Source organism: Brassica rapa, chromosome A10 (assembly GCF_000309985.2).
Source record: "Brassica rapa cultivar Chiifu-401-42 chromosome A10, CAAS_Brap_v3.01, whole genome shotgun sequence".
NCBI lineage: Eukaryota > Viridiplantae > Streptophyta > Magnoliopsida > Brassicales > Brassicaceae > Brassica > Brassica rapa.
In genome coordinates, this window is record NC_024804.2 from 17,096,379 (window position 1) to 17,120,678 (window position 24,300).

The window sequence follows — 24,300 nt, forward strand, 5'->3', positions numbered from 1 at the left end:
AGTTTGCACACTACAAAACTGGATACAAAATAGGGAAATTAGGCCAAATAGCTAAGAAAAAAAACAAAATTAAAAATCTAACCAAATTCCCCCCATCTCTCCTACTTTTTCTTCCTATCTCTCTCTACTCTCTCTCCCAAAATCTAATTTCTCTTTTTTTTTGGTTATTGAGCAAAAAAGCCCTACAAAATATATAGTTTGATACATGAAATAGATTGGGAAAAAAAAAGGTTTGACCTTTTAGCGATTGGATCAGGACAATAGCACCTCTAGCTTACCCATACTCAGGTGTCCTGGTGGCACACACAAAAGCCAAAGTCCCGAGAGTCCCGTGACCCTTGCAAAGTGACAACAGCCATTCCTAATTACAAGACTAAAGCAACCTCTCGTGTTTATCATAAGACGCCATTAGCCTAGCTCTAATGGATTATTAATACTTTATTACATGATTTTATGAAAATATGACATCATTAGGACGTGTGAATGGTCAACTATCATCAATGATGTATAAAATAGAATGATATATTCATCGTTTGCGTCCTCCACCTAACTCATTATCATTCACCAACCCCACACCATTTCTTCTTGTTTTTATCCTCCTCCGATCAAACCAAAGAAGAACATCACTTTCTAATGGCGTCCATTTCAAATCTCGCAAATCTTACACCCGCCACTTCCACCAACTCCAGATCTTCCTCCTCCTCCGTCTTGGTACCAAGATCCTTCGTCAACCTCCGCAGTTTGAACGCTAAGCTTTCCTCTTCTTCTCATCTCTCCCTTCGTCACAACCAAACATCCAGACCTTCCCTCTTGTAAGTCTATCTATTTCTCTCTGTATGCTCTGTTTCGAATCTCAAGTTGGTTCCTTTCGTAGAATACTTTAATCGGAACTAGAAAAGTTATTAACTTTGTAATAGTATTGATTCAGAACAGCTTAGACTATATGTTCCTTTTCTCTGTATAGTCTCTCTTTCTTGGTCCATTTTGTAGACTAGTTTAATTGAAAAGTAGAAAGTAATTAACTTTTTTTTGATAAGATGGATTAAGACAAGCTAGACTACGTGTTGTTTGTGCAGAATCTTGTCTTTGTTGATGATTGTGTCCTGTTTCTCTTTTGGTTGATATTTTGCAGTGTGAGGTGTTCAGCCTCTGGTGGAAACGGAAGTGCTGCAAAGAGAACGACTCTTCACGATCTATACGAGAAGGAAGGTCAGAGTCCTTGGTATGATAATCTCTGCCGTCCCGTCACTGATCTTCTCCCCTTCATTGCTCGTGGTGTTCGTGGCGTTACTAGCAACCCTGCGGTAACTTTATATAACCATCTCTCTCTCTATGTGTTTTGTCTCTTTGCTTGTTCATTTTTGTCTTAACTCCTTCACTGTTTAAAAACCTTTGCAGATCTTCCAGAAAGCCATATCCACTTCAAATGCTTACAATGATCAGTTCAGGTAACTCCTTTACTATAACATGCATTAGAATCATATGTTTCTTTAGAGTTTAATTCTGATTTGTTCTATCTTGATTTTTTTTTGGTTGGGAACTTTATTAGGACACTTGTGGAATCAGGAAAGGACATTGAGAGTGCGTATTGGGAGCTTGTGGTGAAGGATATTCAGGATGCTTGCAAGCTCTTTGAGCCAATCTATGACCAGACAGAAGCTGAGGATGGCTACGTCTCCGTTGAAGTCTCGCCTAGGCTTGCTGATGATACCAACGGCACTGTTGAAGCTGCTAAATATCTTCACAAGGTTGTTGACCGTCGTAACGTCTACATCAAGATCCCTGCTACTGCTCCGTGCATTCCTTCCATCAGGGATGTCATTGCTTCTGGAATAAGTGTCAATGTCACGGTAAATGCATATTTTGATGTGCTTATTATCTTAATGTTCTTTTCTCACGTTGGACTTAACTGATATATATCTTTTGGTCTCTTCTGTTTCAGCTTATATTCTCAATAGCTAGATACGAGGCAGTGATTGATGCATATTTGGATGGGCTCGAGGCATCAGGACTTGATGACCTCTCTAGAGTTACCAGTGTTGCATCCTTCTTTGTGAGTCGAGTGGATACTCTTATGGACAAGATGCTTGAGAAGATTGGTACCCCAGAAGCCTTAGACCTCCGTGGCAAGGTAAAAGCTAGGTTCATGAGTGACAATCTTACACACAGTCACTTGTTATAGAGTATGACACAGGGAGAATGTGACTCTTTGCAGGCAGCTGTGGCTCAAGCTGCATTAGCATACAAGCTGTACCAGAAGAAGTTCTCAGGACCAAGATGGGAGGCTCTAGTGAAGAAAGGTGCCAAGAAGCAGAGGCTTCTCTGGGCATCGACTAGTGTTAAGAACCCAGCTTACTCTGACACCTTATATGTTGCTCCTCTCATTGGACCTGACACTGTAAGTCATCTTCTTTGTTTGACACTGTATGTCGTCATCTCCTAGGCTCTAGATTTTGTAAACAAGTGTTTCTTTATTGGGGGTTTAGGTGTCAACCATGCCGGATCAAGCCTTGGAAGCATTCATAGACCATGGAACCGTAAAGAGGACGATAGATGCGAATGTGTCAGAAGCGGAAGGGATATACAGTGCACTAGAGAAGCTGGGAATAGACTGGAACAAGGTGGGAGAACAGTTGGAAGAAGAAGGTGTTGACTCTTTCAAAAAGAGTTTTGAGAGTCTGCTTGGTACACTACAAGAGAAGGCCAACACTCTCAAATTAGCCAGCCATTGAATGAACACAAAAAAGAAGCTTGTCCTCACGGTTTGAGTTTCTGTCTTCATTTTGTTTACGGTGGTAATAAAATAAAAAGAACCTTTGTGCTTTTGTTCTACGGACACTATGCTTTTCTGGAGATGTTATAATGGCTTTTGTTTCATGTTCACAATTTGGGTTCTTGTCTTGTTGTTCTTGTATGATGGATGTTTAATTTTCAAATACTAAAAAGCTACTTTCGATATAACTTATAGATTTACAATTAAATATGAACATAAACCAGTGTTAGCTTCTGTTGCTTGGCTTTGTTCTATGGCCAGTGCTTGTTCAATATCAGAATCGTCATTAATAGAGATGAGGAAAAAAACAAAACTAGATGCAGTTTAAGGGCTTAGTTTGGTAAGATTCACGATTGTTACACAAAACTCGTATGTTCATTTGTAAGAAGACCATAGAGTAAGTCCTGTAAACGTATCTTTGCGGTTACCAATGCATCAACTGAGAAACAAAAGGAGGTGGCTAAAACATACTAGTCTTATGACTGTCTAAATATACCTCAGCCCTTTGATATGTTGCTGCCTAGATATCACATACTGAGCCACTGAGTAAACAATGCCTAAAACTCCCAGAAGCCGAACCTGAAACACGTCCGTTATTACGACTGCTGCAAAGCTAAGTGGCAAAGTCAGCATCGGCGACGGGTCTGAGTTTTTAGTGCTGTAACTCCACACGTATCTGTTGAATATAATGTGACCTGGTGCCGTGAGTATTAACAGAGCGAGGTTCTTCACCGCAAAGAACCATTCACGCCCTCCTATCTCTACTCCCCACCCTGCGTTTCCACCGAACCAAACTTCTTCCCATACAACGTACAGAGAAGATAAAGCCAAGTATGTTGATATAGCTAGTGTAACAGGGAAGTATCTCTGTTTGTCGCCGAACCCGGATAAGAGATCAGAGTCTTGGTTCAGGAGAAGTAAGATAGGAGCCAGGAAGAAGATCGCTTGGCTTGAGCCGCCGGAGAGGTGGATGTTGAGGATTAAGCATATGGCAAAGCACACGATGGTGGCAACGTTACCAACCGCAGGCATCCAGGCCGCTCCTTCTTCCGACATTTTCTCTATCGCAAAGCTTTGGATCGAGGTGGCCCGGCGTTGCTGCATCAACCTCGTTCGTGTTGGGAACATCCCACTTGCGCCGCCTTGGGTTTTTGACGGACCACTCTTCTCAGAGACTTTCTCACGCAAAAGCGAAGTGAGCTCGAACTTAATCAAGAGAGCTATGAGCATAAATATCGCTGCATAGAGACCTAGAAGAGATGTTCTTGCACCTTCAATGGCCAACATTGCTGTGACTTTCTTATCCTCCTCCCTTGCATCCCAGCCCCAGGCAGCATTATCCCCGAGATCATTATTGATTCTGACCTGCCCTTCTAACAAATATGTCACAGGAAATAGAGCCACGAGAAGAGCAAACACCCAGGGAAGCAGCTTTGTGCTTGAGGCAGATGGAAAATGGGTGAAGATGACAAAAACCGAGGCACACACCATTGTTATGACAATCAGAGCGTGTAGAACAGCAGCTTGAAGAAAGAACTCTGCAGATATGTAAACGCCGAGAGCTAGACCCATGGCAACGGAGTAAAATGCTCTCAGTTCTACCACGTATTTGATTGGGATTAGAGATGTGGCAGCAGCGAGAATCAGCAGGAGTGCCACAATTAACAACCAAGACGGCCAGGTCGGTTTGGATGCCATGAATCCGTAGATAGAGATGTCATCAGCTGACTGACGAGCTGCCTTGATCATTTCTGAGTGGTAACTCCACGTCATAGGCATGGGTGGCTGCATCAGAATAAACATGCATCCAGTTGCCACTACCAATACCAAGCTTCTCTTAGCTGACTGCGAAAAACAAAAATTGGCCTATCAGTGATAAGCAACTGAACCATCTCTTATTACTATTTAGACTCTTATATTAAGACCTTAGTTCCAGCACGACTACATCTACGTACAGTCTTACCACTCCGTGAACTTTAATTGGAGGTTTATAACACGAGTGCTTTCAAGAATAGAGGTTAATAAGCAATTTTAAATATTCTTCTTCTCATGATTTATTTATCTCCATGATGTAACCTCTGACCGTAATAGACAAACTCATAACATGTTAAATGTCCCCATAGGAACTGAGAACTAGAGGCTTGCTAAAAATGCTGCGAACTTTAGGTCACCTAAGAATCTTATAGATACTCAGACAGAAGATACAACAAACGAAACATGCAAATAGTAAACAGACATACCAGGACATGCGAAAAGTGGAGAGCAACAATTGGTATACAGGCCAGACCGATTAAAACGATGCAGAAACCAAGAAGCAAGCCATCAGAAGGTGGTCTTCCATTCCACCACTGAAGAGCATCAAATATCGTTTCTCGGCAAAACCAAACAGAGATAGCAACCACTAAGGCATGAGCATAACCTTGCCATGGTTTCATTTTAGAGGCAGATTTCGACTTCTCCCTGCACATTCCATCAACAGAGTCAAATAGAATCAATGTTAAAATTCAAGGTGAGATGATGTCTGTAAAAGTCAAAATGCCTATTACATACTTGTATAGCAGCAAGGGAGGGGAAACAGCCAGCAGTAGAGCTGCAGCCACCCATACAATTGATTTTGATGAAAGGAAGAGCATAGCCAACTTTGCTGAATACAGACAAGTCAAGATCCAGACTGCCTTTGATCCAATTCGGTGATCAGCAAACAGTCTCCTCACCACAGCCAATCCAATTAGCGTCGTCAAGATAACCATGTAACTAGGGTACATCACATCGTCTTCCATTCCATAATGGTATATGGTTGAGTAATTAAAAAAGCGGTCCTCAATGTAGCACAGCAATAATGCGTGGGCCACCATACCAGCTTCAGTCAGGAAGTGAAATTTTGATGGGAGAAGAACAAGACCAGGGATGACCATGGCTATGATAACGTTAGCCACTATAAGCTTACAGAATGATTTGAGGAACATGCCGGCTAACCATATGTTTAAATCCCAGTAGTTATGCATTACGAACCATATAACCATTAAGCTTCCAAGAGCAACAAATGCAAAGTAAGAGCGCACACTTTTCTTTGTGAAAAAACGAGCAAAATAAAGCCCAGCGACTGCAGGAAGAGGAGTAAACTGCAAGGTAAACAGAGTGAAATTCAATTGTTACCATAGAGGTGGCCATAAATCAAACACAGGGCATCATTACAAATGAGGCAATTAACAGAATCCAAGGTGTCAACTTTCACAAACAAAACTTCATAAAGAAACGAAATCCATTGGATACCTAATCATTTGATTACATGAAAACTCAAGGAACTAGTTATTGATAACAATAGCAACAGGAGCTACGCAATTGGAAGTGAAATACTTACCAGAAGTGGAAATCCTACAACGATAGCTCCTGCAGAACTCACAATCACAGCCAAAGCAGTGAAAAAGGCAGAGCTAAGACCACTCGAGATCATTCCAAGAACCGAAGCACCAGCGCCAGCAGCACCTCCAAGCATTGTCGTCGTCACGAGAAGGTAGTTCAACGGAGGGGGAACTTGGATATACTTCCCAAAAGAGCGAAAAACAACTCTAATCTCCAAACAAATCACAATCACAACCATGGCAATAGCCCCATTCACAATCCTAATGCTCTGCAGCTGATGAGAATCCTTAGTAACCCACCAAAGACCACCTCTCGTCGACGCGTAGAGCTGAAACAGGAAAGGGACGAAGAAGAGGAGCAGCAAATCGGAGACCGAAGCAGCTGACGAGAACATCACAGAGTAATGCGACGCCACGTGGAAGAGAAGCGGCATGAACATCAAATTCAGCGAAAGGAAAGAGCTCTCGAGAGGTCCGAGGATGTAGCTATCCTCAGGGATCTCTCCTCCGTGGTACTTAGCCTCCTGCTTGGTCTTGAACGACGAAACCCTAGGAATCGCGAAAAGCCAGTAGAACACGCAAGCGAACACGAGGAAGTAGTAAGACGAGCTGCTCATCCCCACGGCGGAGATCGTGGCCCAGGCGAAAAGGGAAGAAGCCGTGAAAGGAGCGCACGCGAACAAGAGACGCTCGAGAGCGACGACGATCGAAGGATTCTCGAGCTGGAGCCACTTGAACTGAAGCGAAGTCCAGCATCCGATGAGGAACGTGGTCTCGGCGCAGAGAAACGCCGCGAGGAGGCCGAGGGGGAGGGAATTGAAGGCGGAGAGGAGGGAGGAGGAGAAGAAGAAGGCGATCTGGGCCGTGATGAGCGTCATCCATATCCCGAGGAAGGCTCCGAACTTGACGTCGAGGGAATCGACGATGTAGGAGATGAGGAGGCCGACGGTGAGGGTGGCGATCACCGGAGCGCCGCCGAGGTCGAGGAGGAAGGCGGCGCAGGGGACGAGGGCGAGAGCGATGCGTCCGTTGTAGGCGAAGGAGGATGGAGAGAAGCGAGAGTTGCTGGATCTCGAAGTAGCGCCGCTAGTTCGACGATCGATGAAGCTTCGGGTTGAGGCTGGGCTCATGTGGGGAGAGTAATTGGGAGAAGACGAGGCTTGTTCACTTGAGGAGGAGGTGGAGGATATGTGCGGCCGGAATAGCCGCGGCTGCAGCTCCGGTGGCAGCATCTTCGCCGGAGTTTTTCTTTGGATACGGATTGACGGCGAAATCTCTCTCCGTTCACTGGTGAAATGATCTGTGCGTTGAATTTTTCGCGGAAACGGTGACGTCTTAGGAAGAGTAGCAGCCGTTGGATCTTGAAGTGGGGCCTCTCAATCCTCTAGCTTTCGTAGGTCCGCATCCAGAGAATAGCATCTCAATCTAAGCAAAACACTGTCGTTTCGTCATGTGAGAGTGATGAGTAAACGAAACAACACGACGTCTTTACACAAATTTTCCTTAAGCAAGTCATGTAATTATGGTTCACATTTCACAAGCAACTCCGATTATGAGAGCATCCGGCCCGTGAACAGTACAAACAACCCACATAATTCAACGCTTATCTGGGAGCATCAAGCATCAGCTGTTAGCCTGTTACTTTCTGGATGGAGCTCACTATTAAACTAATTTTTTCTAAGCATTCTCTTCCTAAGCTACCCCGTTAAAGATGCTCTGAGTGGTTAACAATGAGTCTAAGAATTTTAATATTCAGATGGAAAATATTACCAATTCTTTTAAATGAATAAGGTTTTAAGATATAATAAAAAAAAATTTGTCAAACTATATAGTAATTTTTTTATTAGTTTGAAAGCAGAATTGAACATGATCTAATCGATAGCTAAACCACCCATGAGTTCAAAGCAAAAACCACACAACAAACATACAATCATACAATCGAGACAGGGTTTAAAAGGCGCAATAAGCAGAGAACTACTATTCAGAAAACATCAAACAAGTAATGCAACTATTCAGAAAATGTATTCAGAAGACATTAAACAAAGGAAATGTAGAAACTGAAATTCAAATAATGCTATTAAATATTAAGAAATACTTTTTCTTCTAATCACATACTTTTTCTTTCATAAAATATGGTAGTCATTAGGGTTCTTAGCAATGGGATTACTCTTTATAAAAATCATCAATTACAACAGAAAAACAAAAGACGAGTTATAAAACATAACTCGACGACTGTGATGGACTTATTGTATTCAGTTTACATATTTGTTATTTATTATTCCTCCACACGTGAAAGTAATATGGTGGTTTTAACTATCGACTGGAATGCAGCTCATGTAGCTCCCAAGACGGAACTTTCCGGCTGAAAGACTTGGAAACAACGGTCGCCTCCAATATCTTCAAGGCTTCTTCATTCTTCACTGATCTTGGCGTCTTGTACTGACTCACAGAAGTACCTCGAGACACGAAGAAGCTCATGAGCTCGTCGAACGCACCTCTCCTAACAACCTTGATCTCAAGTGGTCCAATGTTCTTATCATTCTTTCGTCCTTTTCTGTACACCGAGTCTAGAGACTCCTCAACGGTGAAGCAGCATTCCTCCAAAACCTTCCGCTCGGGCTCGATCTTCTTGTCCTTGACTTTGCTCCCGAGTTCCCAGTAGAGCACGTAGTGTCCTGGGTACGAGGAGAAGTCCACGCGGCTAGTGAAATCGATGAGCACAAAGTCATGTGGCTCCAGGAGGAGCTTAGCGTTTGTAACCGCATTGAGGAGATCTTCTTCGTAGGTCTTGTCCATGTCGATGCTCAGAACAACCTTATTTCTTCCCACGAAATGAAATTGTGGCGCGTTGTTGTAAAAACCCGTTACTCGTAAAACATCTCCCAAACGGTACCTATACAGACCTGTAAGATTATATACACATTTTGTGAGAAACAATCTAAAAATAGTGACGGTAAGTACATAATTTAAATGTCTATTTTGTCTTTTATCGTTTTCTACAAACATAGACGGTAATAATAAATGTTCAAAAACATTTATTTACCATTTCTACGGTATTTTGCTACTCTTTTTTAAAAAAAAAAAAATCTATTTTAGTAGATGAAATTCACTTCAATATAATTTTTCTAGAATATGATTTTTCAAAATATAGAACACAACTATAAATTATTATTTATTCACCTAATATAAAGGTAAAAATAACAATTTCTATTTTTTCAAATGCAATTTTGATTCTAAATGATATTATTAGAGAAAAGAACAACGATGAGTTGGTGCTGTTCTTACCAGAGAAAGTTGTGACAACAGGTTCATAATCATGGCCAACTTTAACATCGACAAGATCAATGACCACAGGGTTCACTAAGGGATCATGACCAGCTTCTTGATCTTTCTTAACCTCTAAGAACTCGAAGTATGCCATACTTGGAACGGTGGTGTAAGACACATCACAAGGCTTGCACAGAGGATTTACATTGAGACCAAATAAACATTCAGAGCTGCCATAAAACAATGAAATCACAGGAAGACCACCACCATAGAACTCTAGCATTGGTATATACTGTGACATGGATCCGGTAACTACAGCTTCAATGCATTTTGCATTTGGCCATAGTCTCCTCACTATAGCCTCCCATGATGTTTTACTGCATTCTTTCTCGATAATGCTCGCTAGTTCTGGATTTGGAGCGGAGAGGAACTTACTGATCCCGGAAAGACATTGAGCGTCTTTTATCCAGGGGCTGACATGGCCTGTCTTTATGTTGGAGCATAACTCACTCCAGTGATCTCCCAAGAAGTTGATTACTTTAAGGAAGGAAGATGCAAATGGTGCACCAAGGCGAGATACGTTTCCTCGTTGTATAAGCCCACAAAGCAGTTGGCAGTACATGCTCTGGGTAGTGTCTGGACATGTCGCAATCTCAATCGGGCTTATCTGTATTCGCTCCCTGTAAAATCATGTAACAAACACAATAAAGAAACAGTAGTAGCACTAAGTAGTTCACCGGGAGCAAAGGTATACCAGATAAATTTGTTGGCTGGGGTCACGCTTTTCAAAACACAAGTGATCATAGTCCTGACAGGTATTCTAGAGGCTGTCTCACTTTCTCTGGTCAAAAAATAAAACAAAAGGGATTTTCCTTCACTAAGCCCTTTGATGTGCCTGCAAACAATATCAAGAACGGGTTTGGATTATTTTAACTTTACTCTTTTGTTTTAGTAACAAAACAAGACACAACTTTTTCGGTAAAAAAAAGAAAAAACAAGACACAACTTGGAGTTAGAAACTCATTACTTGAAGGGTAGAGGTCTATAGAGAGATACAAACAAATTCCTCTGTTCCATATCCTCTGCTGTCAAAGGTATCAATTTTGGAACTCCTCCTGAAGTACCTGAGCTGCAAAAAAAAAAAAAACAATTGCTTCCTTAACTCTCTTTACATTTTTTTTTGCTCTTGAATCTGCATAGAGTTGGAGATTCAAAAAAAGGTACCTGACCAAGAGAACGGTGATGGGTCGATCACAGATTATATCAAAGGACTCTCCATTGGCAATACGATCAATATAAGACCGATAATCTTCGTAAGTAATTACTGGTAGGTTCTTCTTGAAGCTTTGCTTATCGAATTTACCTTTGAGGAAACCTCTAAGATACTCGGTTTTAGCATTACGCGAAAGTATAGCTTCCAATACGGAATCTTGAATCTGCTTTGCGTTGGTGGTCACATCTTCAAGAACAGACAGGCACGCTTTATGGTTTGCCGGATCGAACTTTGGTAACATGATTTGATGTTCCTAATACGTAATGGTCAGCACCAAACGGAGATATTGAAAATCAGTGACACATTCAAAGTACTTGGTCCGTGAGTGTAACCTTTTGTCTCATTCATTAATTTTTCAAGCAATGCATTACCCTCACCTTGTGGTTACACAAACAAATAGGTTTAAACTTTAAACCATGTAGTACGGACGACCATTCAAAAAATCTTGTGGTACAAATATATATTCCATTTTTAGAAGGATTCTATAAATGGTAGAACAAAATAGAATATATTTTTTAATCATAAACCATTTTTAGAAGGATTCTATGAATGGTAGCACAAAATAGAATATAATCTTTTAATCATAACAATCTTTTTAATAAAAAAAAAATTTAACGTTAGAAACTCTGAAGAAAAGAGAAGGAAAAAAAAATCTTTAATTGAAAACTAAATTGGATAAAATGTTGTAACTGAACCCGAAACAAAGTCGGTTCCTTTTCTGTACCGGTTCGTTTGTCCGAGTAAGCAAAAAACATTGAACCGATTAATTGTTTAGGACATAAGCTCAGGATTCCATTACATTGACCACTCAATAAAATTCCGGTTTGGGTATGGCTCGAAACGATTCGCGATCTAGGTCGCCGTCTCACCGCCGACGCTACTCTCGCTCGCCTCTTCGTAGCAGCCGTCGTACCAGGCGAGACCGCAGCCGTGATCCTTATTCATCAAGGTCCGCTATTAATTTTTCTTCATTAACAACTTTCCAATATCTCGATTCTTACGGTCGTCTAGGGAACTAGGTTTAGGGATTTACAGAGTGTTAACCAAGCTTATGTCATAAACTGTTTCATGTAGCAAAAATAATATGTATAGAACCAGTTTCAGAAATTGCCTTACTTTGTAAGCTTCTTTCACTTTGGTGTTTGCAAAGAACATTCTATAGGCACTAATGCTAATATCGAAGAAGCTCCTCTGATTCAAACATAATCTTTTCTTCATTATATTACAGGCACAGGAAAAGCAGATCTCCTACGCCGAGGCAGCACCAAAGGGATAGAAGTAGTTCCTTGTCTCCCTCATCTTCAGACCATAAAATTGCCAAGAAAGATCAGGAAGCGAAGGCAAGGTAAATGTTCAAGTACTGTTTTGTCTTTCAGGTTCTTGTATACTTTCCCAGCTTTGTGACAGCCGTATATAGTATTTGAATTAAGCTTACAGTAGCTTCTATAGAGTATATTCTATGGAGTATGTAGAATGTGTTGTAATCTTAAATGAACGAACATATCCGTTTGAGCAAGTTGCAAATTATTTGACTTTGAAAAGTTAATCTTGCTCAGGCTAGTGTTGACTTTTAACTCGTTATTTTTTCATGGTAAATTAAGATTGCAGCATGAAGCTGAGCTGAAACGACTAGAAGAAGAGACAGCACGGCGGATCGAGGAGGCAGTGAGGAAAAATGTGGAGGAAAGGATGAACACCGAAGAGGTTAAAGAAGAAATAGAGAGGAGGACTAAGGAAGCCTATGAAAAGATGCTTCTTGATGTTGAAATACAGCTGAAGAATGAGAAGCAGTCTGCTCTAAACGAGGCAAGAAGAAAGGAAGTAAGTCTAGTTGCTTTGTTGTTCAATTTTTGCTGCTTTATTTTTTTGGGTTTTGAAACTAGTTGCTGGCTGCTTACTGAAAGTAAGAAATGGGGAATTAATTTTGAAGGAACAAGCTAGGAGAGAAAGAGAAGAGCTGGATAAGATGTTAGAAGAGAATAGCAGGAGGGTTGAAGAGTCTCAGAGGAGAGAAGCATTGGAACTTCAACGGAAAGAAGAGGAAAGGTATAGAGAATTGGAGCTGATACAGAGACAGAAGGAAGAGGCTGCGAGGAGAAAAAAACTTGAAGAAGAAGAAGAGATTAGGAACTCTAGCAAGGTATCAAATGGAAGCAGATCTCGATCCAAGTTGCATTTCGGGATGGGTTTATAATTGATAAACATTGATCAAGGCCAAAATCTGAAGAAGCGTTTTACTTTTTGTATTTAGAGATTATGAAGTTACAGTTTACTGATCCAAGCATGTATGTTCATCAACATTATCTAGCAGACCCTTTCTTAGAGTTTGTTGTTTCACTATGTATACTGTGGAAAATTCAATATAGATAATTAGATATGAGTTCAGTTTAGCACCCTTCAGTTTCGTATTTGTTGTTTCTGCAATAAATCGTTTGCTTCGTTTGTACTGTTTTCCAGATGTAAACTCATCTTGTGCTTATGTAAAGCTTAAGATAAACTCATCTTGGACGTATGTAAAGGCTTAAAATAAACTCATCTTGGACTTCGGTAAATAAAAAGGCTTTTATGTAAAGTGGCTTAAGGCTTTTTGTGTAAAGGACTTTGGTGGAGCTTGTATTGGCTATTCCCCTTTCTTGCATGCATGTATCTAGCAAATTTCGCTTCTCAGGTACAAGACTTGACAAAGAAAAGAATACGTAGGTATATACCAACTAGACAAAATATTACCATGAAATAATTCTATACGCATAGAGCTATATTTTTCTATATAGTGCAATTAAAAGTCCCAAATAATTTTTTTTTTTTAAACAGGCAATTGGGAGTTGGGACCATTCTATAAAGTATAGAACTCACTCATAGCAATTATCTTATGTTTTGATTGCTACGAGGCTACGAAACAGACCCCACACACAAGGTAAACGACATCAAAACTTGTCTTTAATGCTACAAAACTTTCAAATAAATTGAGGTTATTTGCATGTAACGAAAATGAGTTTTGAAATCGGTAATAAATGAGTTAATTTAAATATTTTCAATTTTAAAATTTATATAAATTTAATTGTGAAAATTGTAACTTGGTTTTTCGAGATGACATTCATATCGATAATATCCCGATATAGACGATTTAATCGGGTCACGGATCGATGTTGATTTGGGTTCATCTCGGAATATCTTTCCAACAGCACCAGTAGGTATGGTTAGCTTAGCTTGTTGTACATATATAATAACTAAGTTATTCCTAACCAGAGCCGGTCCTAGAAATTTAGTGGCTGGATGCAAAAATAAAAAAAATTGGCCACTTTTTAAAGAAAAAAAACAGAAAAAATAAAATTATTAGCTAATATGGAGAAGACGTTGATCAAACCTGGGTCGGTTAGACTAAAGACAGACACGCTGGACCAGTAGGCTAAAGAGAATATTAATGTTTTGTGGCCGCAATTTGTTTATAAATTAAACGGCCGGAAGCAACTGGTCCAAGGGCCGGCACTGTCCCTAACCATAAATTTTCTTTTTTGAAAAAATCATTTTTTTGCTAACTAAAAAATAATCATATTTACACGATTTTAATAATCTAGAACTGCTTAATAGGTTAACTCTTTGTAAAACCAGAAAAGCTTGCCTATGGTTCGTCTAGTTAGTTATGGTTCGTCTACTTGCAACTAAAAATGAAAGTTAACGACTAGTCGTTCAGGAAAAATTAAATAAATAAATGGGGTATATATTATTGAGATAAAATATACAAAGCAGTAAAATACACGTACATGCATGAGTGATGATCTATCAATCCACACAAGAGATTGCAATCTTCATGTGTGCATGTCAAGATCATCACTACTGTATCTGGGGAAGTTCCATCTATACTGAATCAACGGAAAGCAGCCGCATATTTTGAAATTACTGAAGCCGAAAGCCTGGTAAAAGTATCTTGTCATAGATATACCGTACGTCCATGTCAAAATCATAAAATGATAGCCCTTGAAAAGGTTAGATAGAATATAGAAAGAAAGATTCGGAACTTCATATATCTCATTTTCAACTTCTCTCGTTGTTGATTATTTCTTGGGTATTATGGCTTTAAAAAATACAAGTATGGTGATAGCTCTTGATTATTTCTTGTTGATTAAATCACTTTCCTGAAAGTAATACAAGTATGTCAACCCCTTAAATTGCAACTAAAAGAAACAAGAGTAAGGTGATCGTAATTTTACAACTATTTAGGGGATGAAACAAGACGATTAATTAGAGCGGTGAAAATATATTTGACATAAACAAATGTATTCTTATAGTGACAAGATCAAAAACTATTAGGAACATTTTGTCCAAAAATGTAGAACTTTGTGTTTGATATAAGATAACAACATTTGGTACAGTTTTATTTTAGTGCAGATGCGTAAATCCATTATCTTAAATGACACTAACATTCTTTAAAGATTGTGTGTGAAAACTACATAAGAATGATCTAGTGGTAAGCGGATTTCAAAAAGACATATGTTCAAACCCTGAAAAAGTGTCAATTCGTGAATTGCACCTTCTTTTAGAGATTAGTCAGAGTTTTCCATAGTTTTTAGATATCCTAGATTAGTAAAAAAAATGTGTGTGAAAATGAATTTATAGCTACGACAGAGTAATCGAGTTAAGAAGTATGTATGTGAAAATTTTGTGTTGTATAGTGACGAATTGATCTGTTGACAAAAAAAAAGTGAAAAAATTATTTTGGTATTGACAGATGATTAGACTGGGTCATGGGATCTGGAATATGGCCCCCAAAATAATACACTTGACGTAGCCAAGTTGGATGGGTCCATTTTCCCTTTGCGCTTTGCGCATGCGTAACTCTCAAGAAGCTCTTTAGTGATCTTTCTACATCATCTCCTCTAATCTCATATAGGAGTATCAATTATAAACCCACTCAAAATATTTTAGAATAATAGACCACCCCGAAAAGAACCGCAAGAAAAGGAAGTAACTAGTCTAGGCACGCGTATCTCTTTTGATTAGAAACCAAAACATAATTAATTGTCTTCTTAATTCGTTCAAAAAAGTATTTTTTTTTTTTTTTTTAATTTTCCCATCTTCGAACTTGACTCATTTTCTGAAGTATCTAGCTAGTACGCCGATTTAAATGACTGTTAAAAAGACTATTCCATAGATTAAATGAATGTGACGTGAACCAATTATATTTTATACGAAAAATATTCCATAGTAACTTTTTATACGAAAAAGAGTAACCTCTGAATTTCTAAACAAGGAATGTGACGTCAACCAATTATATTTTATTAAATGCTTTCCGGAATCTATATTATAAGCGGACGAAATATTTTATTCAGAAAACAGTGTTTATTGATTTATAGAAAAGAGTATGCAGTATGTTTAGTTTTCTAATAGTATTATTTTATGAAACGAAATAGTGTAAGGAACATATGCAGAAAATATTCTGAGACGGATCACGAGGAAGGCCAATCAAACTCGAGGCAGAATAATAAAAGATACACGGTGTTTAAAGTACAATCTATGGTGGGCCAAGCCCGGTCTTAGTCTTAACACCGAATTTGCTTGTCCTACTCTCACATGTATCAATAAATATATAAAAACATAATTTTCAAATAAAAGCGACCGAACGATTCATGTATAGATAGATAGATGCATGCACACAAGGAGACACATGAGTATGGAAAGATTAACTAATTAAAGGCTCGCGTGTACAGTTGAACACGTTTTTTTTGTTCTTTAAATGATTAGTGATTGCGATATTCGTAGTGATCATCTGTGATTGTTTTGAGCACTCTTAAACCAAAATAAATTGTTTGGCCGTATCTTCTCAATGCATATAGAGCTTTTCGTCAGATAGTTTATCCAAAAATAGACATAACAATTAAGATAAAAAAACAGGATGTTACGGAACAAAGGACATGCAAATTTCCGGTGCCACCTCCTTGCCGCCATTATCAGAAATAACCAAAATAACAATTCAAACGAAAATATGGTAATGATTATAATTTATGAGACTAATTCGACCAACAACAATAATTAAGATTATTCTCTTGGGTAGTTATAATAGTGGTAACCATAGTTCTTCTCCTCTTCACGCTGCTGGTGAAGTTGTTGCTGCTGTTGTGAACTCAACGAGGAAGAAGAAGACGAAGGCGTTGAGAAAGGCTGTTGCTGCTGACTTAAGAGACTTGACGTGTAGTACGATAAGTCAACGTCATTGTTACTCGTAAGCAACTGAGCGTATTGAAGTATGTCCTGGTTATAATTCGTTGGCCACGTAGTAGGAAGAGGAGGAGGTGAGTTCATTAATTCACTACCTCCTCTTGGAACATGATCAATTCCTGATTGAGATGCGACATAGGTTGTGGTCGAGGGACCTTGTAGGTGTTCAGGGAAGTTTAGCTTAGCCTTGGTGCCTTTGAATTTGAGGGCGGCTCGGTCGTAGGCGAAAGCGGCTTCCTCTGCTGTCTCAAAAGTCCCGAGCCAGACACGGGCTGCTTTCTTCGGGTCACGGATCTCGGCCGCCCATTTTCCCCATGGTCGCTGCCTGACCCCTCTATAGTGTTTTCTTCTTGGTTGATCTTGAAGAATATGTCACAAGCAAAAAGTTATTGCATGAAAGTAACACAAAGAAACAAAAAGAATGTTCGCATACGAATTCTACATGCATAAGAAGATACTACGTAAGTACATATGAATTCATCTATTACTGAAGGCAAAGAAAAAAAGAGAGAGAAATAGTTTAACTGTTTATTACCTGAAAGGAACAAAAAATGATTATGTCTAATTAACGAAAGATGATGCATAAAATACTATAATTGGATGCATCAATCATGTAGATTATGGAACTTTGCACAATATACTATATACTTTTCTTCTAAAAAATTACATTTCAAATGTTATTTAATTTGGATTGGAATAATATATATATAGAGGCCGTAATTTGTTATAACTGACTCAACTTGAAATTTAAGTATATATCGGGTTTATTTATATGCTCAATGACTGGATAGATATATTCGAGTGGACCGAAATCAAAGCTTGAATCGTCTTACTATATTTAACCATCTTCAAGATGGAACTCTATCAACAGATTCAATCCAGCTACATATACCCAAAATTATATTTCATTACTTTCTCAGTTACACAAACCAGCAAAAATACTCTTCTCACATCTTGTCTCAGACAAGCCAAATATTCAAAGATTCAAACCTCTACATGCATCGACATTAAGAATTCGCAGAAAACTAATAAAATTGAGCAAGGACTTATTAGTAATCAACTAAAGATTTATTCATAAAAGAAAATGTCAATCAACTGAATTTCGCGCTAGAAAGAAAACACGGGTTTATTTGTTTCTATGTATGATTACTTTCGGTTGCATTTTTGTGCATACAGGATGACACATGTAAACGTAACTCAACAATCAAAGAAGAAAATGTGATGTTATGAAAACCCGCTCAATATAAACTAAGACTTCATTTTTGATTACTACTTCTGAATATGGCATATTTCGCTTTTTAACGACCTGAAAAACAAGTTAGTCATGTTGGAATACTTCAAAATATTGATAAATGACACGCATAAAGTTGATGGAGAACAATTAAAGACAATTTAGTAACAAAGGAACGTGCGTGGTCAAAAAATACTCGTAACGAGTTAGGTAAGAAGCCATATGTAGACTATATGTTTGACGAGTTAAAACCTTAATAAAATATTACCTAACTTGTACTTTGAATAGAAACAAAATCTAGATGTATTAAAGAATAGACACGTAGTAGTAGTAAACTGATCGGTGGTTCAATCCAAGACAGAAGGAAAGTTCGTTACGTAAACTAAATGCATATGAATTGAACTTAAACCTAATCTATATATACAAAGTCCTTTCCTCCTAATTCAATTATTAGCAAGTCTTTAGTTACTTAACGTATCATTAATAACATCACTAGCTAAAACGATTAATCTGTTAATTATTAGAGACATATGGTGAAGATAATTATGGTATTTAAATATGGAACTAGTTACTACCTTGGTCTTGTTGTAGTTGATCCGACTTACTAAGCTCTTGTTTGACCGGAGAGTCTGACCTTTCTTGCCCGTCGGCTGCTGGATACTCGATGGCACGGCTGAGAGATGATATCATGGCGGTGACATCAGACTCATTCCAAGACGGATTCTCCGCCGCTGACGTTTCCGGTGGAACCGATTCCTTTCCATACCTCCGATCCAGTTTTACAACAAACTATGTGTTCGCACACACACACGGTAAGAAAAGCACAGCACCTATATGTGAGTCAAAGGAATGATTAGAGCATGGAGCTTGACTTGGTGATGAGGAAGTTGGGAGGACAATTAAGGGTTTTCTGTATATAGATATATTGATGTTATGAGGAAAGTAGAGTTGAGAAAAGGGTTTATATATAGAAGGATTTACAAGAAAAATGATATAATATAATATAGCTATATGATAATAACAAGTAAAAACTTTGGAATGGTGCGGGTGGGACCGTTCGTTGAGTTCATAGTTCTCTTTTTCTCCTTTTTGCGATCTTTATTTTGTGATCTTACTTCGCATGTTTTGGCAGCAGTGTCACGCACAAATTAGGAATGAGTGCGGATACTAGTTGGTATTTTTATTTTTTATTTTATATAAAAGTTGTACGATTAATAGATGTAAGAATTATGAAAGCTTTAACATAGATGTAAACATGAACATGTTGTCCAAAAATATGTAAATATGAACATATATAAATTTTATGTGATATTGATTTTTGATATTTATTGTTATCAAGATTTGTTAAAATTGGATAGCAAACAGTTTGAAAATGATATCAAATTTTTCGTTCTTCTTATAAACCTTTTATTTTCATTTTCCTCTAAGAGTACACTTGCAAAAACAAAAATAGCCCAGGTTGATGCATGTCATTTTGTTATGCTTTTCTAAAGAAGTAGCTTAGGTTTCACTTCAAACCTCTTTAGGCTTTTCTTGGGCTTTTGTAAGCCCATTACTATGTATATCCGTTTGCAACCACTCTGTTTCATAGAATGCTCTGTTTTCTCGAGTAAAATAGACTTGGAAATTGTCAAAGTTTGCATTATTGTGTTCCAAATTTTACAGATGAATTTCAAATAAGGCATTAATCAAAAAAATTCAGAAAGCTTTCTACACAGCACATGCACATGTATGTTTATTGGCTGCTATCCTGATTTCAAGAACTAAAGAATTTGGCAACCACACGATCCTCCATGAGCTCTAAAGCCTTTCCTGATTTAATGCATCTAGGAGTCTTGTACTGACCAGTGGAAGCACCTTGGTTGATAAAAAAGTCCATGAGAGACTCAAACGTCCCTTTATCCACCACTCTTATCTCCAAAGGCCCCACTGATCCATCTTTGAACCTACATCTCTTGTAAACATTGTCAAGCGAATCCTCCATCACTGAACAACACTTGGAGAACACCTCTTCATTGAGTTCCAAATGATTGTTCCCCCCTTTGGCCTTTACTTCCACATAAATCACGTAATGACCAGGAAATGTTGAGGTGTCCGCATAGCTGGTGAAGTCTTCAAGAAAGAGATCTGACGAATCAAGAACAAGCTTAGCTTGACTCACTGCCTTAAATAGATCTTCCTCGTTGGTTTTGTCTGAATCGATGCTCAAGACGACGTTCTCTCTTCTTACAAACCTAAACTGAGGTGCATTGTTGTAAAAACCAGTCACCAAGAGAACATCTCCCACTCTCATTCTATACAATCCTGTAAAATAAAATAAAACAAACCATAAGAAAAAAAGATTTAAATATATTTTTAAGTCATTTTTTTAATTAATATATTTTTAAGTCATTATGGTTTTTAAACGAGAAATTCTTGGGTTCACCCCCTAAGGTGAACCTCTAGGTTCACCAACCAATAGTGTTTGAGTATTTGATATTTGATATCTTTTAAAAAAGGAAATAAAATTGAATTTCCAAATATGATATAGATTTTTAAAATAAAACAATAAAAATACATAAATATAGTTACAAAAAATAAATAAATAAATATTGTTAAAATGTTAGCAAAATACTAAATCCTATACCCTAAATTCTAAACTCCAAACCCTAAATTATAAACCTTAAATCTTGGATAAACCGTAAACCATTGGAAAATTTTAAACCCTAAGTCATACATCAAAACTAAATCTTAATAAGACTAAACCCTAAATCCTAAACCCTAATCACTAAAGCATAAACCCGTGGATAAAGCCTGAACCCTTGGATAAATCATAAACTCTAAATTAAAAATACTTAAAATTAAATCCTAGAGTTTATGATTTATCCAAGGGTTTAGAATTTACCCAAGGGTTCAGAGTTTACCCAAGGGTTTAGGGTTTAGTGATTAGGATTTAGGGTTTAGTTTTATTAAAATTTAATTTTTAATGTATAATTTAGGGTTTAAGATTTTCCAATGTTTAAAGTTTATCCAAAGTTTAAGGTTTAACGTTTAGGGTATAGGGTTTAGGATTTAGGGTATAGGGTTTAATATTTTGCTGAAGACTTAATAATATTAATTTATTTATTTTTTGTAACTATTTTTATGTATTTTTATTATTTGATTTTAAAGATATAATCTAATTTGGATATTCAATTTTATTTCCTTTTTTAAAAGATATCAAATATCAAATACTCAAACACTATTGGTTGGTGAACCTAGAGGTTCACCCTAGGGGGTGAACCCAAGTATTTCTCTTTTTAAACTCACCGGCGAAGTTTGTGACGACAGGTTCATAAGTGCACCCAATTTTCACATCATGAAGGTCGACAACATCACGTTTCTCTCCATCCATCGTTATGAACTCAAAGTAAGACATGTTAGGCATGAACGCATAAGAAACATCTTCAGGTTTGCACAGAGGATCTACATTGATCCCGAACGTAGTCTCCGAAGAGCCGTAAGTCGTTGACACGAGAGGCAAGTCGCTGCAATAGTAGTTCAACGTGGGAACATACTGTCCCATTGAACCCGTAACAACGGTCTCAATATACTTAGTGTTGGGCCAGATTCTTGTGACTATACCTTTCCAAGAACTCTGGTTGCAGATAGTCTCAATCGTGTCTGCCAAGTCAGGACGTGGTCCACCAAGGACCAAAGACACTGAACTACGACAACCGAGGTCCGTGATCCACTCGCTGAGACGGCCTGATCTGATGTTTGAACACAACTCTTCCCAGTAAGTTTCGAGGAACTTGATTGCTCGGACCATGACTGAAGCGAAGATGGAACCCATTCTCACAACCTCGTCGCGTTGGAGCAAGCCGCATAGCAAATGGCAGTAGAGACTTTGTGTGTTGTTGGAACATAAGATGACTTCATCTGGGCTTGTGTACGAGTAGTACCAGTTGGATGGTCGGTTCGTGAAATAGTCGCTCTTGAAGTAGCTGCTGGTTGCGACTCGAGCGAGTAAGCCAGAAGGAGTCTTGGTTTCTTGTTTAGTGAAGAGAAACATCATCCCTTTTCCTTCCTCCAAGCCTTTCACATGCCTAGACAGAACCAAAAAAATCATCATTATTGGTCTGATCATAGATATGGTTAAAACAATACAAGAAAAAACTAGTACTTAAAAGAATGATGTTTTAGATTTTTTGTTTATATTTGAAAAATTGATGTTTAGATTTTAATTAATAGTTAGTTGATGAAAACAAAATTTTAATTAATACACATTATTATAACAAAATTTAATTATTTTTAATATACATGAAATTTTTTAAAAATTCAATATTTCAATCTTTCAAATACAGTATTTGACTTACTTGGTTATAACATGCATACGAAGATCGTATGCAAATGTTAAATTGTCCAAGTACTTGTTGTTCCATGGCATCATCTTTTGTGCTCCTCCTGAAGTTCCCGAACTATACAAAAATAGAATTCAAGAAATTAGTTTTACAAGAACCAAGATAATTAGTAGAGGCTAGAGAGAGTTTCGTTTGTACCTTAGCAAGAAACCCGTAATAGGGCGAGCAGATATGACATCTGACGACTCTCCATTAACGACACGGTCGATATCAGGCTTAATATCTTCATAGGACACGACCGGTACGTTCTTCTTGAAGAGCTTTTTATCGAACCTATCCATGTTAAAACGTTGGAGGTACTCTGTTTTTAGGTTAGGTGTGATTATCTCCTCCAACACATTGTCTTGTATCTCCTTCACGTTGGACGTTAAATCCTTCAGCGTCGCATCCCATGTTTCGTCGTTGTTGGAGATTGGCTTCATTTTTGGTTCTCTCTAATTGATATGAAGATAGAGAGTGAATGTTTTTTTGTTGGGTATGATTTTTTGTTGATGATATGATAAAAAGTGAATGCTTAAGTCCTATATATAGCAAAAGTATTGGAAGTTTGGGGTCATTGTTTAGATGATTAACTATAGAAAAGTCGTAAGTGAAAAGCACAACTTGATCGATATGTTTAATTGATTAGACGACTTAGACCTCACCGTGTGAACGATTCCATGCCATATTATATACGTACGTGTAGTGTATGAGAAGAGTAATGATATAGAAACTTCAGGAATATGACAAGAAACTGATTTTGTCAAAGACAATATAATTGAAGTTACATGGAAAGATACAGCTTAACTAATTCCTGGGGGTTCTAATTAAGGACCATTGTATAGACTTAACAATGTGGAATGAACGTTAATGATACGAATCTTAGGCATCTGAGAATTCATGGTCAGCGACAATTCTTAAGATCAATCGTTAGAAGGTGTTTCACATATGTTTTTTTGTCATATACATATGTTTAGTTGATAATTTTTTTTATAAAAAAGAGTTCAATAAATTTTGATTATTCAGTTTGGTTTGACATATCCACGCTTGTAAAATTACGAAAGTATTTATTTATTTAAAATAATTTTTGGTAGCCATTTATCATGTAGCCAAGTATTCGACCGTCAACATTCTGCGACTTGTGGAATAAAATATAAGGATCAAAAGAGGCAGGAAAACGTGGAGAAATTAAGGGAAAATCGACAAGAAATTTCTTTATGCATTGTTCTTCCAAATTAAGTTGAAACTTCTGTTGAAGAAAATAATATTCATACACAAAGACCCCATTGATAGTTCACTTTATATTTTTTTTTGTTGGTCAACCAATACAAAACTATTTAGCTGGGATTCGTGTGAGTCGTGACGAAGGTCTAGAAATTACAAACTAAGTTTCAATACAAGAATATTCAATCGGAAACCTTGTTGTTTCTGTGATAAGTATAGTTTTAAATATTTTATTTTGTTGAAACAAGTAAAGATAATCAGAAAAGCAAACGAAACTTACGCAGGACTTTAAACTCACCTGGAGTAGACTATTCTCTCTTCTCCATGTTGATTCACACACAATGGAGCAGAAAATTGTGAAAATGTATTAAATCAAACAAATGTAAAAACTAAAAAATATCAAGAAACACAATAGCACAGTACGAAAGAGTGATATTATATGGTTCTCACGATATCTCCAATCGTAGTCTTATCCGACCTAACAGTACTATGTTTTTTTGTTTAAAAAAAAAACGAAATATTGTTAAATTATCTTCAACTGGTCCTAATGCGTTTTTAGTCCAAGAGAGGAAAAACAAATAAATTAATTATTGTCC

General features: G+C 37.8%; 6 protein-coding genes across 8 annotated transcripts; 2 read left to right on the forward strand and 4 right to left on the reverse strand.

Moving 5' to 3' along the window:
• The first annotated feature begins 531 nt into the window (after nucleotides 1-531).
• LOC103846575 (transaldolase) lies at nucleotides 532-2,961 on the forward strand. The gene is made up of 7 exons (XM_009123518.3): nucleotides 532-812; nucleotides 1,133-1,304; nucleotides 1,399-1,448; nucleotides 1,550-1,850; nucleotides 1,943-2,131; nucleotides 2,216-2,398; nucleotides 2,487-2,961. Exons 1-7 carry the CDS (start codon nucleotides 634-636, stop codon nucleotides 2,730-2,732), a joined length of 1,320 nt encoding a protein of 439 aa, XP_009121766.1. The 5' UTR covers nucleotides 532-633; the 3' UTR covers nucleotides 2,733-2,961.
• Nucleotides 2,962-3,059: 98 nt separating this feature from the next.
• LOC103846576 lies at nucleotides 3,060-7,456 on the reverse strand. Its single transcript, XM_009123519.3, has 4 exons — nucleotides 6,135-7,456; nucleotides 5,324-5,895; nucleotides 5,014-5,233; nucleotides 3,060-4,618 (listed from the first exon to the last, which is right to left on the reverse strand). The coding sequence occupies exons 1-4, from the start codon at nucleotides 7,365-7,367 to the stop codon at nucleotides 3,260-3,262; spliced, it is 3,384 nt and encodes a 1,127-aa protein (XP_009121767.2). The 5' UTR covers nucleotides 7,368-7,456; the 3' UTR covers nucleotides 3,060-3,259.
• A 234-nt stretch (nucleotides 7,457-7,690) lies between these two features.
• On the reverse strand, nucleotides 7,691-11,087 carry LOC103846577 (indole-3-acetic acid-amido synthetase GH3.15). Its single transcript, XM_009123520.3, has 5 exons — nucleotides 10,627-11,087; nucleotides 10,430-10,531; nucleotides 10,157-10,297; nucleotides 9,421-10,082; nucleotides 7,691-9,038 (listed from the first exon to the last, which is right to left on the reverse strand). Exons 1-5 carry the CDS (start codon nucleotides 10,914-10,916, stop codon nucleotides 8,449-8,451), a joined length of 1,785 nt encoding a protein of 594 aa, XP_009121768.1. The 5' UTR covers nucleotides 10,917-11,087; the 3' UTR covers nucleotides 7,691-8,448.
• A 349-nt stretch (nucleotides 11,088-11,436) lies between these two features.
• On the forward strand, nucleotides 11,437-13,068 carry LOC103846579 (uncharacterized protein At1g10890). The gene is made up of 4 exons (XM_009123521.3): nucleotides 11,437-11,624; nucleotides 11,904-12,020; nucleotides 12,277-12,496; nucleotides 12,606-13,068. Exons 1-4 carry the CDS (start codon nucleotides 11,506-11,508, stop codon nucleotides 12,867-12,869), a joined length of 720 nt encoding a protein of 239 aa, XP_009121769.1. The 5' UTR covers nucleotides 11,437-11,505; the 3' UTR covers nucleotides 12,870-13,068.
• Nucleotides 13,069-16,566: 3,498 nt separating this feature from the next.
• Nucleotides 16,567-19,494, reverse strand: LOC103846580 (ethylene-responsive transcription factor ERF113). Its single transcript, XM_009123522.3, has 2 exons — nucleotides 18,695-19,494; nucleotides 16,567-17,247 (listed from the first exon to the last, which is right to left on the reverse strand). The coding sequence occupies exons 1-2, from the start codon at nucleotides 18,807-18,809 to the stop codon at nucleotides 16,709-16,711; spliced, it is 654 nt and encodes a 217-aa protein (XP_009121770.1). The 5' UTR covers nucleotides 18,810-19,494; the 3' UTR covers nucleotides 16,567-16,708.
• A 240-nt stretch (nucleotides 19,495-19,734) lies between these two features.
• On the reverse strand, nucleotides 19,735-24,231 carry LOC103846581 (4-substituted benzoates-glutamate ligase GH3.12). 3 transcript variants are annotated; one of them, XM_009123523.3, is made up of 5 exons: nucleotides 24,003-24,231; nucleotides 22,640-22,935; nucleotides 22,457-22,558; nucleotides 21,408-22,186; nucleotides 19,735-20,423 (listed from the first exon to the last, which is right to left on the reverse strand). In XM_009123523.3, exons 2-5 carry the CDS (start codon nucleotides 22,921-22,923, stop codon nucleotides 19,876-19,878), a joined length of 1,713 nt encoding a protein of 570 aa, XP_009121771.1. In that variant the 5' UTR covers nucleotides 22,924-22,935; nucleotides 24,003-24,231; the 3' UTR covers nucleotides 19,735-19,875. The 3 variants fall into 3 exon arrangements, with proteins under 3 accessions (XP_009121771.1, XP_009121773.1, XP_018511191.1); XM_009123525.3 differs by having other exon boundaries at nucleotides 23,985-24,194; XM_018655675.2 differs by lacking the exon at nucleotides 24,003-24,231 and having other exon boundaries at nucleotides 22,640-23,963.
• Between the last annotated feature and the right edge of the window lie 69 nt (nucleotides 24,232-24,300).

What these genes read in the sequence shown, in the direction of transcription:
- LOC103846576 (XM_009123519.3), bottom strand. Translation starts at nt 7,367, where the DNA reads ATGCTGCCACCGGAGCTGCAGCCGCGGCTATTCCGGCCGCACATATCC. An exon ending in TTGTAGGATTTCCACTTCTG is followed by an intron (nt 5,896 to 6,134) that starts GTAAGTATTTCA and finishes TTTACCTTGCAG; the next exon opens with TTTACTCCTCTTCCTGCAGT. An exon ending in TCCACTTTTCGCATGTCCTG is followed by an intron (nt 4,619 to 5,013) that starts GTATGTCTGTTT and finishes TGTTTTTCGCAG; the next exon opens with TCAGCTAAGAGAAGCTTGGT.
- LOC103846575 (XM_009123518.3), top strand. Translation starts at nt 634, where the DNA reads ATGGCGTCCATTTCAAATCTCGCAAATCTTACACCCGCCACTTCCACC. An exon ending in GCTTACAATGATCAGTTCAG is followed by an intron (nt 1,449 to 1,549) that starts GTAACTCCTTTA and finishes GAACTTTATTAG; the next exon opens with GACACTTGTGGAATCAGGAA. An exon ending in CTCTCATTGGACCTGACACT is followed by an intron (nt 2,399 to 2,486) that starts GTAAGTCATCTT and finishes TTGGGGGTTTAG; the next exon opens with GTGTCAACCATGCCGGATCA.
- LOC103846581 (XM_009123523.3), bottom strand. Translation starts at nt 22,923, where the DNA reads ATGAAGCCAATCTCCAACAACGACGAAACATGGGATGCGACGCTGAAG. An exon ending in CGTATGCATGTTATAACCAA is followed by an intron (nt 22,187 to 22,456) that starts GTAAGTCAAATA and finishes GGTTCTGTCTAG; the next exon opens with GCATGTGAAAGGCTTGGAGG. An exon ending in TGTCGTCACAAACTTCGCCG is followed by an intron (nt 20,424 to 21,407) that starts GTGAGTTTAAAA and finishes TTTATTTTACAG; the next exon opens with GATTGTATAGAATGAGAGTG.
- LOC103846577 (XM_009123520.3), bottom strand. Translation starts at nt 10,916, where the DNA reads ATGTTACCAAAGTTCGATCCGGCAAACCATAAAGCGTGCCTGTCTGTT. An exon ending in ATCACCGTTCTCTTGGTCAG is followed by an intron (nt 10,532 to 10,626) that starts GTACCTTTTTTT and finishes TTTTTTTTGCAG; the next exon opens with CTCAGGTACTTCAGGAGGAG. An exon ending in CCAGCCAACAAATTTATCTG is followed by an intron (nt 10,083 to 10,156) that starts GTATACCTTTGC and finishes ATGATTTTACAG; the next exon opens with GGAGCGAATACAGATAAGCC.
- LOC103846580 (XM_009123522.3), bottom strand. Translation starts at nt 18,809, where the DNA reads ATGATATCATCTCTCAGCCGTGCCATCGAGTATCCAGCAGCCGACGGG. An exon ending in TCAACTACAACAAGACCAAG is followed by an intron (nt 17,248 to 18,694) that starts GTAGTAACTAGT and finishes ATATTCTTCAAG; the next exon opens with ATCAACCAAGAAGAAAACAC.
- LOC103846579 (XM_009123521.3), top strand. Translation starts at nt 11,506, where the DNA reads ATGGCTCGAAACGATTCGCGATCTAGGTCGCCGTCTCACCGCCGACGC. An exon ending in GATCAGGAAGCGAAGGCAAG is followed by an intron (nt 12,021 to 12,276) that starts GTAAATGTTCAA and finishes TGGTAAATTAAG; the next exon opens with ATTGCAGCATGAAGCTGAGC. An exon ending in ACGAGGCAAGAAGAAAGGAA is followed by an intron (nt 12,497 to 12,605) that starts GTAAGTCTAGTT and finishes TTAATTTTGAAG; the next exon opens with GAACAAGCTAGGAGAGAAAG.